At 43.3% G+C, this 15017-nt stretch overlaps 2 protein-coding genes across 2 annotated transcripts; both read right to left on the bottom strand.

Annotated features, from left to right (window-relative positions):
• Positions 1 to 34: 34 nt before the first annotated feature.
• Positions 35 to 4585, bottom strand: si:ch73-71c20.5 (DUF4748 domain-containing protein). Its single transcript, XM_049597868.1, has 3 exons — positions 4506 to 4585; positions 2632 to 2896; positions 35 to 1101 (listed from the first exon to the last, which is right to left on the bottom strand). Exons 1-3 carry the CDS (start codon positions 4579 to 4581, stop codon positions 930 to 932), a joined length of 513 nt encoding a protein of 170 aa, XP_049453825.1. The 5' UTR covers positions 4582 to 4585; the 3' UTR covers positions 35 to 929.
• Positions 4586 to 6278: 1693 nt separating this feature from the next.
• Positions 6279 to 14685, bottom strand: mcm6 (minichromosome maintenance complex component 6). The gene is made up of 18 exons (XM_049599187.1): positions 14492 to 14685; positions 14138 to 14284; positions 13592 to 13702; positions 13256 to 13343; positions 12708 to 12869; positions 12451 to 12616; positions 12179 to 12327; positions 11912 to 12062; positions 11666 to 11807; positions 11429 to 11570; positions 10530 to 10637; positions 10060 to 10215; positions 9689 to 9817; positions 9367 to 9531; positions 8606 to 8732; positions 7771 to 7995; positions 7534 to 7673; positions 6279 to 6850 (listed from the first exon to the last, which is right to left on the bottom strand). The coding sequence occupies exons 1-18, from the start codon at positions 14587 to 14589 to the stop codon at positions 6740 to 6742; spliced, it is 2517 nt and encodes an 838-aa protein (XP_049455144.1). The 5' UTR covers positions 14590 to 14685; the 3' UTR covers positions 6279 to 6739.
• Between the last annotated feature and the right edge of the window lie 332 nt (positions 14686 to 15017).

Below are 15017 nucleotides of genomic sequence, written 5' to 3'. Positions count from 1 at the left end.
TTGATGTGTGGTTCATGTGCAGTCACAACAATGATTCTTGGTTATGTATTCACAAGTTTATATATACATTTATTTCATTTATCATTTATAGAACATTAGCATCAAGGCTAATAAATATGTGATCATCAGTGGGGTTGTATGACGTACTTATCCACGGTCAGCAGGCTAGAGTATCACCACGGAAACTAAGCAATGTACTGCTATGGACGGGGGCAGCAGCAAAATTCTAACCACCGAAAAATATTGTGCGCACTTTTTTTTAGAATATTTTTTACTGTTTAACCGTCAAACAGCCCTTTCTGATGGGGACCTGAAGCTGTTCTCTCTGCCCTCTTCAAACCCACCAGACTCCATTGACAAAAACTGTCATTTTACCTTGCAGAACACAGGAATTGTTGGTCTACAGCTGCCTCGATTGGTTAGGTTGTTTGTGTTATTTTGTGATGTTGGTGTTTTAAAGTTTTAGTTTGGATTCACCAGCATCAAACAATAACACAAACAAACTAACCAATCAAGGCAGCAGTAGACCAACGACTCCCATGTTCTGCGAGATAAAATTACAGTTTTTGTCAAAGGAGTCTGGTGGATTTTATCACAGCAAATAACTGCTTCAGTTCTCCATCATTCTAAATATAGCATACACTTGATTTTTTTTTTAGGTGGCTAAAATCCGTTTTGCTGCTGCCCCCATCTCCAAACTGGGGGCATGCCAATCGCCATCTTCTGCAGGTAGGTAACACACTGACTATGAATAAATACCTCATACAGCCCCACTTCAAAAAATCTGAACTGTCCCTTTAAAGATTCCATCACAAGCATGTTGATCCCCAGATTTCCAGCATCCACCTGTCGCAGAGACAGTCTCAAAGAGACTTCAATCAGTCTTTGGGATGTAGTGCACTAAAATCACCGTCAGCCATACACGTACATCACTGGTCCAGTTTAACGCCCTCTGCATTACGGCGGTAGCGACCCCCGTCATATTCTCCCTCGTTGGACATTTTCATCCTCTGTCGAATCTTCAGCTGCTTCAGCCGGTTCTTGTCCACTTGTCTCTTGGCCAGGAGGAAGCTGATGATACCCGCTGGGAGACCGATCATCCTGGAGAGGAGGTATTGATTATTAGATTGATTATTTTACTCAGTGGACGATTTGGAGTGACTTAAGAAAAATGACTTAAGAATCAATAAATTAATGTATATTATGACAAGCATGTTAGATTTTTTTATGACCTTGTATGCTATGATTTTTTTTTCATCTTTTTCAATGACATACTATACTATGACTTTTTTTAATAATTTTGGACGACATACTATACTATGACTTTTTTTAATAATTTTGGACAACATACTATATTATGACTTTTTTTTAATAATTTTGGACGGCATACTATACTATGACTTTTTTTTAATAATTTTGGACGACATACTATACTATGACTTTTTTTAATAATTTTGGACGGCATACTATATTATGACTTTTTTTAATAATTTTGGACGGCATACTATACTATGACTTTTTTCATGATTTTGGACGACATACTATATTATGACTTTTTTTCATGATTTTGAACGACATATACTATGACTTTTTTACCCACATTTGTTTTGACATACTATTCAACACCTTTTCTTCAACCTGATAAGAGTTTTTTATAGCATGGGTCAAATAATTTTATTGCATACTATACTATGACTGATGTTATGATATTTCTGTGGCATACTGTACAATGACTTTTCTCACAACATTGTTTAATGACATTTTCATGACAACTGACTTTTCATTTGGAGCCATTTGAAACTACTTATATTAATAGTTATACTTCTACTATTTTTATCATACACGTTTATTATTGTCACATACATGTACTATCAAATAATAATAAATCCACATAATATACTATCATAAAGTATCATCACTACTTGTTCATCACTTATTATCGTTATTATTTTTTATTCCTATATATAGGTATTGTGGTTATTTTTATTGTGGTTGTTGTCCATATCTCTCTTTCAGACTCTCTGTCTTGCTCCATACATCATTTGTCATATAGATTATTGTAATTCTATTGTATTTTGATTATATTGTTGTGTTTTGTATACACTGCACTGTACTAAAACTTTTTTAACCACATTTTAATGATATCATGGCTTCTTTTTGCAACTTTTTTTCCCTAACATACTATACTATACTATGACCCTTTTTCGTCACATTTTGTTAACACGCTACACTATGACCCCTTTTCATAATATTTTTATGACATACTATACTACAATACATATTTTTTGACATACTATACTATGATATAACATACAATATTGAGACTATCCTCCAAATATGAATACAGATAGAGATAATTTAGTTGGTTGAACAGATACAGATACAAATAATGGTGTTCTCGCTCACCTCTAGTTGCCAATAAATTTTTGTCCATTGAATAATTACTTGACAAAGTGTTGCAGCTGCTACAGCTACAGTTTCTGGTGTTACTGCTGATACTTCTGCTACATTTTGAAATGTGTCAACAGTCCTACAGATGTGGATTAGAGATGTTTTGTTCACTGCTCATCTACAAATCCTTTGTAGTTGTGTTGTTAGACATTAAGGGTGTACAGAAATGAAGAGACTCACCAGGCATAGCCAACCTTCATCATGGGGTTCTTTGCCTTTTTCTTGGGAATGTATTCAGGACCCTCCTCTTCCTCCTCCTCTTCCTCGGCCCTCCTGTTGTCTGTGTGGGTGCCAGCTGTGCTGTGTTGCTGGGTGCTCCTCTGTGGCTCTGTCTTAGAGCTGCACAGGGAGGCAGCAGGGGAGACATGCAGCGGCAAACACTGACTCAATGACGAGCTTTGGCTCCTCTGTGTAACCAGCCATCGGCCGGGAACAAGGTGTACACCTGACAGAGAGGAAAAATAGGTCTTTATTCTCTAATGATATGACACCTGTCCCCTCTACGGTGAGGTTAGAGGGTAGCTCTAACACTCAGGTGACAAAAAACACATCAACACATTTTCACAAATGGATGTATAAACCAGGGTTTCAGGCTATCCGCTTGAGCTAAGGTTAGTTAGCTGTTTAGATTGTGCATACAAATACAAATGTTTAAACTCGGTCAATATGGACATGCTACACATTGTTAGCTCGGTTAGATTCTCCACAGTTGAATTGTTTGGTTCATTTTACTGACACCAGAGAATACAGTAATTCATTGAGATTTACCAGTCTGGAAAACAAGAGACAAAAACAAAGTGGGGACTCAGTTCCTCTTAAGCTGTCATAAAGTCAAAATGTGTGTCCATTCCTTGATTGCCCTGTAAGTTATTCATATTCCTTTAGTCTGTAAGGGTCAAAAGGGTTTTTCCTAAAACTTAATCCAAGTTGTGAGTATTGTTTTAACAGAATAAAGTGGTGCCGTGTCAGTGTGCCAGGTGCCCTGATCCTCAGGTGCCGTAAAACAAGTGCCGTCTATCTTTGAACGCTTGTCAGACTCAGAAATGATTCAAAGTCTAATTTATATACAACTAATATTCATACTGGTTTAAATGAACAATTTGATATTTCCTGAGGAACAGTTTGGTGTCCCAAATAAATATAGGCCTGTTGAGTTAAGTGATTTTTGCAAATAACAGCCCGGGCTTTTAATTTAAGTATTTATTTGTTCTGTGGCAAATCTGTCTATTGAAAACTCTCCTGATGAATGATGTATTCAAGAATTAACTTTATTCTCAGCTCTGCAGCCAGTATGGACAAGAACTCCAGAAACGGACCCATCAATAGCCAAACCCACCAGACTCCATATAAATAAACGGTAATTTTATCATCGTAAAACACACTTCAAATTAAGTCGAGAGAAGTAAAATAAAACTCACGAAAACCATCTTGGTGAGTCTTTTCACTGTTCCAACAATCACCAGCTCTGTTTGGCTGAAATAAACCCCTAATTTACTCAGTAAGGTGTGAGAACATGCTGCCTCTATACAAGCTTAAATTACTGTTTATTTAAATGGTGTCTGGTGGGGTTGGTGATGGCGATTTCATGACTGTTTCTGGTTAAACGAAAGGGATCTTACACTTTAATAAAACAGTCTATCTCTGTAGGGATCCTTTGCATCAGTTGTCATACACTTACAATAACAAGCTGACCCTGTCAGTGGCAAAACAAACACTTTTAGTGAATGTTGCGTACATGCTGCACCTATTATCATCGCTGCCTGCTGCAGCCCTTTCACCCAATACTGGATAGATTTAAACAAACGCTGCTCCCATTATCTCTTAGACAAAAACATGGGAAAACAGAGTCCAGGTAGGAAAACACTGAAGTTGACCGAACCTGGTTACATCATGTTAAAACAAGGAAAATGCTGTGCTGTCCAAAATGACTGCGCTACATGACTTTGAAAACGCTCCCACCGCCCCCACTAAAGGCAGCGTGCAAGTTAATCTTATTACTTTTCTTGAGGGTGTCTTCTTACAGAGGGAGTAATGTCCATACATTTGTATTTTACCTTTTAGTGCTGTCCTGACAACTGTCACGTAGGGCGCCGCCATGTTTGCTGAACAGTCGGGCATGCGCAGTGGCATTTCATCGCATCTCACTGCTGTCACCTGGTGGACAAGACCTAGAATTACCGCCTGTGTGCCTTCGTTAACCTGGGAAGTTCAGTTACAGTTTACATCCATGGCTGTGAACACACACATGCTCCACACATCTTCCCCCGGCAGCACAGAAGATCTATACAGTCAGCACTGTCTCACCATTAGTGACACCGATTCAGTATCTGACCAAATGTCTCCCCTTCTGCTCCTGAGATATGACGCTGAATAATGGCCAGAAAAGAGTTTTTGAAGATCACTATGACGGCACAGTGAAGTTGACCTTTTGGATAGAACATGTCATCACTTCATTATATCCTAACAGACACCCATACGTTTTCAACCGCTTATCCAAAGCTGGGTCGCAGGGGCAGCAGGCTGAGCAATGCACCCAGCCTCGATTCAAGTCCTTGGGGGTGCTGGGCCCACAAAATGGTGGCTCTGTCATTCATTTGGGCTGAGCCCAACCAGGCCCCATGGCCCAAGGTCTGGCCACCAGATGCTTGCTGATGCTTGCTGATGCTTGCCCCCCCCCCCAGGTCTGGCCCCGGTGTCCTCATACCAGGTTAGGTACCCTTTTCCTGAATGTGCCTTTTCATTGAGGTCTTCTTAAACTGCTCTTAGTCCAGCCCCTCCCCTTGGGTCCTGGGCAACACAGCTCCGAAGATCACAGGGACACAACAACTCCTCCTCAGTGTTAAGGTGGCAATTCTTGGAAGGGACAGCTTCAGCCTAATAGACATCTCTGTAAAATATTGTCATAATTTGTGTATAAATTAATGAGTTAAAGCCAAAAACATGTTTTGTGAGGTCACATTGACCTTGACCTTTGACCACCAAATTCTTACCAGGTTATTCTTCAATCCAAGTGGACGTTTGTGTCAGATTTGAGGTGTTCTTGAGATATCATGTTAACAAAAAACGAGACAAGGTCACGGTGACCTTGACCTTTGACTACCAAAATCTTACCAGTTCGAGTCAAGCAGACGTTTTTCCAAATTAAAAGAAATTCCCTCATAGCATTCTTAAGGTATCGTGTTCACAAGAATGAGACAGACGGACAGAGAAAATGAAAACGTCTCTGGCTACAGCTAAGGCCGGAGGGCAGTCATAAAAACATGTTTTTTGAGGTCACAGAGACCTTGACCTTCGACCACCAAATTCTTATCGGTTTATACTTCAGTCCAAATGGACATTTGCATTAAATTTGAAGAAATTCCCTATAGGTGTTCTTGAGATTTCACGTTTACAAGAATTGGACAGAAAGTCACAGAAACCTTGAACACCATAATCTAATCAGTTCGAGTCCTAGTGGACATTTTTCCAAATTTAAAGTAATTCCCTCGAAGCGTTCTTAAGATATCGCACGCACAAAAAAGGGATGGATGGACATGTAACCCAAAAACGTGTCTCTGGCTGTGGCCAGCAGGGGGCATAAAAACATGTTTTATGTTTTGTGAGGTCACAGTGACCTTGACTTTTGACTACCAAATTCTAATCGGTTTATTAAGTCAAAGTGGACGTTTGTGCCAAACCAGAGTAAACTCAAGGCATTTGAGATATTGCTTTCACAAGAATGGGACAGTCAGAAGAAAACATTATCCTTCCAGTCATGGCTGCCACCAGTGTGGAGGCATTAAAAACACAGCTGGAAATCATTAAAACGGCACCAACCTGAGTTTAAGTCAACATTTTTATTTATTAAACCAACATTTCATCTCAGTTCACATCATAATTTTACAAAAAGACACACAATATAACCTCAAACTATGGAGCGTCAATGTATGCCTCCAATATACAGTTGCATATTAAGAGCAAGGACACAATTCAGGGCGGTTCCCTTGGTGGAGAACCGAACAGACAAAAACCAGAAACAACTGGAGGACAGAGAGCAGCATATTTACAAAAGTCAGTTTGGCTAAGAAATGCCTTTTTTTTTAAGAGCCCCAGAATCTTCTGTACAGTCGAGCTGATAAACTCACAAAACAAGTCAAAAACATCTGAAATGCTACTTTTATGTACGTGTTACATATGAGCATCCGAAAACAGCTTGAACATCAGCTTTGTTGTTGAGGTTTTCTATCAACAACCATGGAAGCTGTAAGGGGAGAGGAGAGAAACTAAACAGAGGGATGAAGGGAGGAGTTTAATCTTCCAGGATATAGTTGGGGTTGACGACCAGAACAACTTCTTCTTCTGTGCTGGCAGACTCTGAGCCCTTCAGCCCAGCCTGAGACAGCTCGATGAGGATGTGATCCTGGAGAAACAGATACATGTGGTCACTTACGTCCAAACTTGGATTAAAATAACTGCTGAGTGGAAGTTAGTAGGGCTGCCCCAGAGTATGAATTTTCCTAATCTACCAACAGTCATCATTTAGGGCCATTAGTCGACTAGTCTCCCGCATGTTGACGGGATGTTTATGTTGAGTTGAAGGTGTGAGAAAGAATAGTATCAGTAACATTGTTAACACTGTGCTACATTACAGAGAAATACAAAACCGTACTAATGAACCTTCATTAATATAGGCCTATATTTTATCTACAAGTGCACGTCACACACTGAGCGAGCCGCCTGTTAATGACGCTGTCAGCAAAGCAGTAATGATTGTGCTAAGTGGCTAATGGGCATGTAGCTACTTCCATGTTTCAGATGATACATCATGTTTGTAGTCGACCAATGAAGATGAGTTTACATATCACCTTGGGTTCATCCTTCACCTTCTCAAAATGATCCCACACTTTGGATTTCCTGCCCGACATGTTATTAACTAGCCTGTGGAATAATCACAGGTACCAGCCCTGGAAATTAACGTGGCTCCTGTCTGACTGCTGAGCGTGGCCTCTTCCTGTCTTCCTTCCTGTTCGACTAATGTTTAGTCGACCACTAGGGGGCAGCCCGAGAAATTAGTGGCTGTATAACTGCAGCAGTTGGACTTACATAGTGCACCAGCCTGTGGAGGACCTTCTCTATCAGACCCTTCCTATTGACGAGCTCCTCCTCCGATTCGATCTCTGACTCGACCTCCTTCAGATACCAGTTCACCACCTCGCTTTTCTTCAGCTGCTCCTCTTCCTCAGCTGCAACACAGACAGCAGTGAAAAGATTAGACTGCATAATTAAAAGTACCGAAACTATAAAATTATTTTCAGCATCATGAGGAGAGGTGTCTCTTACCTTCCTCGACCCGTCTCAAATGCAGGACGAGCAGGTTGGAGATACGTTTATACTCGGCAAAGGACAGGCGGAGAGACGGTTTGGGCTGGGTGCCAGGCTCAGCGTGGCCGTTCACACCGTTCACACCATTCACACCATTGACATGTCCATTTATTCCGTTGACGTGCCCATTGACACCATCCACGTGGCCGTTTACACCATTGACTCCGTTAGGGACGGCGTTTCCTGCAAAAGTTTGCATTAGATATTAGCTGGATCTCTTTTCAGTCGAGACACAAACTGCACATTGTTATTCCAAGTGTCTGACAACATTATAAAATGGATCCCTACAGAGATAGACCTTTTTGTTAAAGAGTATGATCCTTTTTGTTTAACCAGAGACAGCCCTGAAATTGCCATCACCAATCCCACCAGACTCCATTTAAATAAACAGCAATTTTATCATCATAAAAAACACTTCATTCAGAGTCGTCAGACATAAAATAAAACAACAACACCATCTTGGCTCATCTTTCCACTGCTCCAACAATCACCAACTCTTTTGTTCAAATAAACCCTTAATTCACCCAGTTAGATGTGAAAACATGCTGGCTCTATACACACTAAAACTACAGTTTATTTAAATGGAGTCTGGTGGGTTTGGCGATGATGATTTTCAGGGCTCAGGAAGCTGCAAATTCCAAAAGTTGTTGTTCCCATTTGTCACATAGACACGGACACATGGGGGGGAAAGGGGCCAGGCTGAAAAATCCTGAACTTATCCTTTAATGTGCACATCTATCATTAAGAGTGTGTGTGTGTGTGTGTGTGTGTGTGTGTGTGTGTGTTTCCGTACCATCCTCCTGCTGCTCCTCCTCCTCCTCCAGGTCGTCGTCCTGCTCCAGGTTGATATCAGGCGTCTCCACTCTGATGATGGATTTGTTCAGAAGACGGAAAGCTTCTTTCACATGTTTGGGCTGCACCTGAACACATAAAAGGCAAACAACAACATTCAGTAACATGTGATGCCGTCTTTACTGCTGCTGCAAGACTTTACAGATCGTACCCTGATGAGGGGGTGCAACTTCTAGGACCATGTAGATCTGCTTACAGAAGCCCTTTTTACACAGGGAATGCACTACAGGACTGCTACAGTCCATTCTTCATGCCATCTTGGGGTTTTTACACAGAACCAAACAATGTAACTCAACATGGTCAGTGGTCACAGATCTAATTCTCTGTTCGGAGGGTAAGGAGCTTGCTTGGCGTTCACTTCCTTTTGAAGAACCTCCGCTTCAGAACTATTGAAGTTTTTTTTCACACTACGGAGTCTCGACCTAATTCTATCACCTTCACAATTTCTGTGTGCACACGGCCCTGCAGTCTTGTGCTGTGTGATGAGGATTTGCAGGGCGTTTCCCTACCTTATGCTAACTAGGATCAATGGGCACCTGCTGTTAACTTACAATGACAGGGAGATTCAAGAGCACAGGAGCAAAGAATTCTGCAGTTTAAGAACATGTCATGAATCCTACATAGACTTTTTTTTTTTTAGGACTGTTCTCAAGAACAAACTCAGGAAGAAGTTGGTGAATCAGGCCTGTGGTTGGGACTCACCTCGTCACAGCAGTGCATGCGTGCCATGCCCTCCGACAGGCGGATCATGCTCTCCAGCTGGCGCACCGTAATTCTCCAGGCGGACTTGGACACGCCTCCGGAGCCGTCACGCTGGCGGAGACGCTTGTACTGCTCAACGATGAACTCTTCGGATTCACTGGAGATCTACAGACACATGTGCGGAATATGCAACAGTTAAAAAAAAATAATCCCAAGTGAACAGATTGTTAGCCTGATGTAAACACACACACACACACACACACACACACACACACACACACACACACACACACACACACAGTCTGAGCAGGCAGACACACACCTTAGGTTTGAACTGCCTCGCGAAGAGCAGGTATCTGTGGATCTCATCCAGAGAGTACAGTCTGTCCACAGACTCCGCCACACGGGAGTGCAGGTCCACGATGCGTCTGGCGATGGCATAGTCTGTCACCTGGGATACACACAGATGAACACACAGCATTAGACCAGGTCGGATTAAATATTACAATCCCTGTATGGACATTTTTACAGCATCAGATGAGAAGAGGATGCAAGAAATAAAGGATTAAATAAGAACAGGACAAATAACAATGCAGACACATTTAAAACATCTGAAGTTGAAATGAAAATCAAAGAATATACATAATGATCAGTGCAGGAACAAATCACAGATTATACAGTGTAAACACGTACCTCGTTACAGTCATCCACCAGGATGAAGAAGAGGTCAAAGCGGCTCATGATGGGGGCGGTCAGGTTGACATTCTGCTTCAGACTCTTGCTGCGGTCGTAGCGCCCACCGACAGGGTTGGCAGCAGCCAGGATGGATGTGCGAGCATTCAGGGTGGCCTGAAGAAGAGAAGGGCAAAGACAAGTTAGGCCCTGATCACACTTGCCAGGCGTTTGTTGCCGAAACGCTCTGAACACCTTGAGATGAAAAAACTCCAACTCAGAGCACAAAGCACCACACTTTTTTTGCCTCATATGTTTTACTTCATTAGCTGCGTGCCCTTCTTTTTTTTTTTTTTCACATGTGCAAATAAAACTCAGTTGGAAATTTTTTTTAAATTGTTTAACAGACCAAAACATCACAGTCCCTAAATGACACAGCTGTGAGTGCTAAATTTAAGGTTGTGTGTTATTCTATCATTCGGCTGCATTACCTTGACTCCAGCCTTGGTGATGCTGATGGTCTGCTGTTCCATGGCTTCATGAATGGCCACCTGGTCCTTGAGGTCCATCTTGTCAAACTCATCAATACAGCACACACCCTGGAGGAAAACCCTGTCATTAATACCACTGAACACACTTAGGGCTCTGTCCTACACCGGGTGTAAAGCACAGACTGATATTTACTGAAGAAGGGAAAGATATTTGCTAGCTGTGATTGGTGGTTCCTTGTCACATCGGGTGCACGCTACTTGACTCCAAAAGTTGAACTCTGCTTATCTCAGGATGCAGCTTTCGTGCCCTTAAAAACAGGTGCTTGGGAATACCTGGGCACTGCAACGGCCTCACTCTGGGGCTTGAGTGCATCTGCCACGTATCTACATTGAAAACAATACAGCTGCTGCTATTTAAAGGCCGTTATTCAGACAGTAAGATGCACCTACATCGGCAGGTTCACAACATGCGCACACACACACAGACGTGCAGGTAGGGTGCAGGTGGGTGAAATAACTCCATCGTTAATGAGGAAGATATTAATTCCCTTATGTAAAATATGAACATAGCAGAGATCACAGCAGAGCTGTCGCATGACTCCACACTAGGGACAGACACTGTGCGCATTTATACACGAGGAGCAGCATAACTACTATATTTCTGAATCTAAAAGTTTAAGTTTTTGTCCTCCGTCAAGTTTAGAACCACAGTTTTTTGTTTTGCTGCTTTAATGTCCCTTGATATTTGCTGCACTCAGATTATGCACCATTTAATCAGGAAAAGTGACGTTAGAGACGAAGTAAAAGCACTTGAGCCTTGCACTTAAGACCATGAGCTAGAGATCATTTAAATAGCGCCCATCATGTCCTTCACTGCTTTACAAACTCTGAACACTCACGTTGTCGGCCAACATCAGAGCGCCAGCTTCGATGACAAACTCGTGGGACTCCTCGTCTCTGACCACAGCTGCCGTCAGACCTGCAGCGCTGCTGGCTTTGCCGCTAGTGTACACTGCTCTGGGACTGAATTCCTCCACGTGCCTGCACACACAGACAGATACACATTCAAGTACTATTCAGACTGACAGATCTGTGTACATGTGATAGATTCAAATGAGTGACTGTGTGTCACTTACTTGAGGAACTGGCTCTTGGCCGTACTGGGGTCTCCGACGATGCAGACGTTGATGTCTCCTCTCAGCGAGGTTCCCTCCATGGTCGTCTTGGGAACGCCTCCAAACAGCATGAGCAGGATGCCGCGTTTCACCTCGTCGTTACCTGCGAATCACGGTCACCGTTAAATTGAACATCTGCAGCTTTAACATGAGTCAACAAAACATTCCTGCGTGGAGAAAATGTTCAACAACAGATCAGGCACTGACCATGGATGGTGGGGAAGAGGCTGGTGCACAGGTTGTGGTACAAGTTCTTGTCTTGACTCATCTCAAACACTTTCTCCCACTCTTTCTCCGTCATCTGGCTCTTGATGCTTTCTGCAGTCTGCTCCTCATCACGCAGCTCCTTACCACCAAACTACACATAGAGAAAACACACTTTTAATGAACAGCAGGTGTGTTTGGAGCTTGATTTGTTTCAGGGGAGAAATTATGCCGTGGGTGTGGAAATGCGTTCGTGTGTGTGACTCTTACTCGTGGGTTGGTCGGGGCCACGTTGCAGGCGAGGAAGGCCAGTCTGTATGAAAGCTCTCTGACTCCTAGAGCTTTCAGTCCTCTCAAGCCATCGGCCTCAAAGCCCTGAGGTCCTCCAGGTACGCGGGTGCTGGTCTCTGCTCGCACACCTGGAGAAGGAAGGACACCAATACAGACAGTCAGCAGGCGTCAAACAAAAAACAAATATGATGTGTTTAAGTACTTTGTTTCTTTCACATGAAGGGCTCGAAGCATGCCGTCAAAAATCACACCTGGAGTGCTGAGCTGAGAGACGTCAGGCACAACAATGAGGGTCCCGGTGAAGTCACAGCGGTCTCCGGCCTGAGCCGTCTCCACAGCCTCGGCCCTCAGGACGATCTCCAGGGAGCGAGGGATGGATCCACGAGGCAGCTCCGCCTGCGTCTCCTGGATACGCACCTGAGCGCAGAGTTCGACTTAGTCATGAACCTGAATTTGTCATCAGCAGACCTGTTTCCTGTGTATGTTACATATACTTCCTCGCAGTTACCTTCTGGAAGTCGATGAACTTGGATTTGTGTGTGTCGAGGTGGAAGCGGGCGCGGTTGTTGCAGACAGGGTTCCTGCAGATGGTTGGGGGCGAGTATTTGAACTGCTGAGGGACGTCTTTGATCACGGCCTGGCAGTCCATGCAAAGGAAGGTGCCGCTCACCTGTAAGTCAGTACAGAGATAATTCTGTAACAGTCAAGCTCAGCATACTTTTACTTTTTAAAGGTCAGTATCGTGGACGATCATTTTAATTGTGAGAAGCCAAAATCGTGACTGTGATAAATATTTGATTAATTGTGTAGCCCTGATGTCAGTGGCATAAAATGGCCTCAAAATGACAATAATATTATTTCTCGCAGTTATTTTTGGGACAACATATCGTCCAACTGAAGCAGTTATTGTGACAGGAACCGTGGAGGACTGTGAGAATAAAGTTTTGCCTACAAGTTAAAAAAAACACAGGGAGACTTTTGAGCATGGAGCACCTCTGGGGGGCACCTCGTGCCTCTAATTATTTTCGTGCATGTGTGGACTGCAGGATATCTCACCAGTTCAGGGTGCACTGGGTGTGTCCTCACCACCTGACCACTGATCCTCACCAGGGTGCCGATACGCATGGACGACAGCTCACGGATCCTTAACACACACAAGAAAAGGGTTAATGCCCCGTCTGTGCTCATTTAACAGATGTAGATTAAATATAATATGAAAAACAAAAATCACACCAACTACATAATGTCTGCTGAGAGTGTGTGAATTCAAACTATAATATGCCAAGTCATACGCTAACAAAGCAACCTGACATCGACTGAAAACAAAGTGCGTCCACAATGATTCACCCTAAAATCATCAGCTGATGGAGGTTTGTCGTGTGTCACACTTACTTGTGTCTGGTGGGCAGATCCTCGAGGGCGACGTAGAACTCTTTGGTGAGAGGAACGTTCCCATGATCCCGAGCAAAGTTGCGCACAGCCCGACAAAGGAAGGGGTAAACTCTGGAAACAGAATCCTTCATGTTAATCCACAGCTGGATGTCGATTCATCGACACACATGGTACAATACCAAGGCTCCTATGGCTTAAGGTGAGTTAGAGTTTTGTAACGCCACTTTTACAATAACCAAATTTGGAGATACTGCACGGATTAAACCTGCAACTCCCTTACTTATACTTATCAAGTCCTACTAATGTTGAATAGCTGGGAGAGATTGAAAGTGCAAGCCAAACAAAAGCTCAGTCCTCAGGTGGATATAAATACAGACAAAAACAGTTAGCAGCACAGTGTATTGAGAGATAAAGTATATGTGTATATCCTTATTTAACCCAGTAAAGGTTTCACTGATAGAGAAGAGAGAATAGCAGAGGGCAGCATACACACATGTGCATGTTCATGTGTGACACTGAGGCTGCAGGGCATGTTGCTGGGCTCACCTGTAGTACTCCTCTTGGATGGTGGTCGCCAGCTCCTGGTTGAAGCCCTCCAGGTCTGTGAAGCTCACCAGCAGGGTGTTCCTCTCCGGCCTGATCAGCTCCTCGGCCTCCCGGACATACTTCACCTCCCCATCCCCGGTCTGGAACCTGCACACGAACACACGCACAGATTAAATGATTAAATATTATATATGACCACCAACAGGTGATGATCGCAGCGCTGGATCCTCACAGCAACTGACAGATAATACTTTAAAAACAAAGCATGATGAGTTTAACTCGTGCACAGCCAGTTCCGGCCGACACCAACACAATGGAGCCTGCTGCTGCTGCTGCTGCTGCTGCTTCACTTACTCCTCCAGAAAAGCCTGAAACAACTTCTGGCATTTTTCGGCCAGCTCGTCCTTCACCATCTCCCCGGCATGCTCCGCGGTGGCTGTGGCGACATCCATCCTGAAACTCCGTTAACGGGAACAAAAGATCCAAAAACCTGTGTAAGAGACAAGAACCGTGCCGCTCCTCTCCCGACAGACACACACAGCACACTGGAGACAGTTTCGCGCGAAAAGGGGACACACGTGATCTTTGGCGCGCCGCTTTGGGCCAATCAGTAACGCGATGTGAGTGTTCTCTGTGTTATAGCCAATCAGGAGTGAAGATATCAATTGACGTCTGATTTTTCCCGCGAAACGCTTCCTGCTGCAGACCAATGAGGTTCAGGGGAAACTGGTGAAGACAAGTGGAGAAAAAAAAAGTTTGTATTTGAGCTTCCTTTGTGTGTGCACGTGTCTCTGCTGAACAAAATTGAATTCAAAATCGAATAAGATGATCGATGTCAGATCAGACAGTCTTCTCTTATCCTAACAATACATTGCTTAAT

The sequence above is a fragment of the Epinephelus fuscoguttatus genome, linkage group LG15 (genome assembly GCF_011397635.1).
Source record: "Epinephelus fuscoguttatus linkage group LG15, E.fuscoguttatus.final_Chr_v1".
Taxonomy (NCBI): Eukaryota; Metazoa; Chordata; class Actinopteri; order Perciformes; family Serranidae; genus Epinephelus; species Epinephelus fuscoguttatus.
The sequence above is the reverse complement of the archived record's forward strand: the minus strand, read 5'-3'. Positions and strand labels throughout refer to the sequence as shown.

What these genes read in the sequence shown, in the direction of transcription:
- si:ch73-71c20.5 (XM_049597868.1), bottom strand. Translation starts at nt 4,581, where the DNA reads ATGCCACTGCGCATGCCCGACTGTTCAGCAAACATGGCGGCGCCCTAC. An exon ending in TGTCAGGACAGCACTAAAAG is followed by an intron (nt 2,897 to 4,505) that starts GTAAAATACAAA and finishes CCTCTCTGTCAG; the next exon opens with GTGTACACCTTGTTCCCGGC. An exon ending in ATGAAGGTTGGCTATGCCTG is followed by an intron (nt 1,102 to 2,631) that starts GTGAGTCTCTTC and finishes CCTCCTCTCCAG; the next exon opens with GATGATCGGTCTCCCAGCGG.
- mcm6 (XM_049599187.1), bottom strand. Translation starts at nt 14,589, where the DNA reads ATGGATGTCGCCACAGCCACCGCGGAGCATGCCGGGGAGATGGTGAAG. An exon ending in CTCTGATGTTGGCCGACAAC is followed by an intron (nt 10,638 to 11,428) that starts GTGAGTGTTCAG and finishes GTTTTCCTCCAG; the next exon opens with GGTGTGTGCTGTATTGATGA. An exon ending in TCCACAGGCTGGTGCACTAT is followed by an intron (nt 6,851 to 7,533) that starts GTAAGTCCAACT and finishes CTGTTTCTCCAG; the next exon opens with GATCACATCCTCATCGAGCT.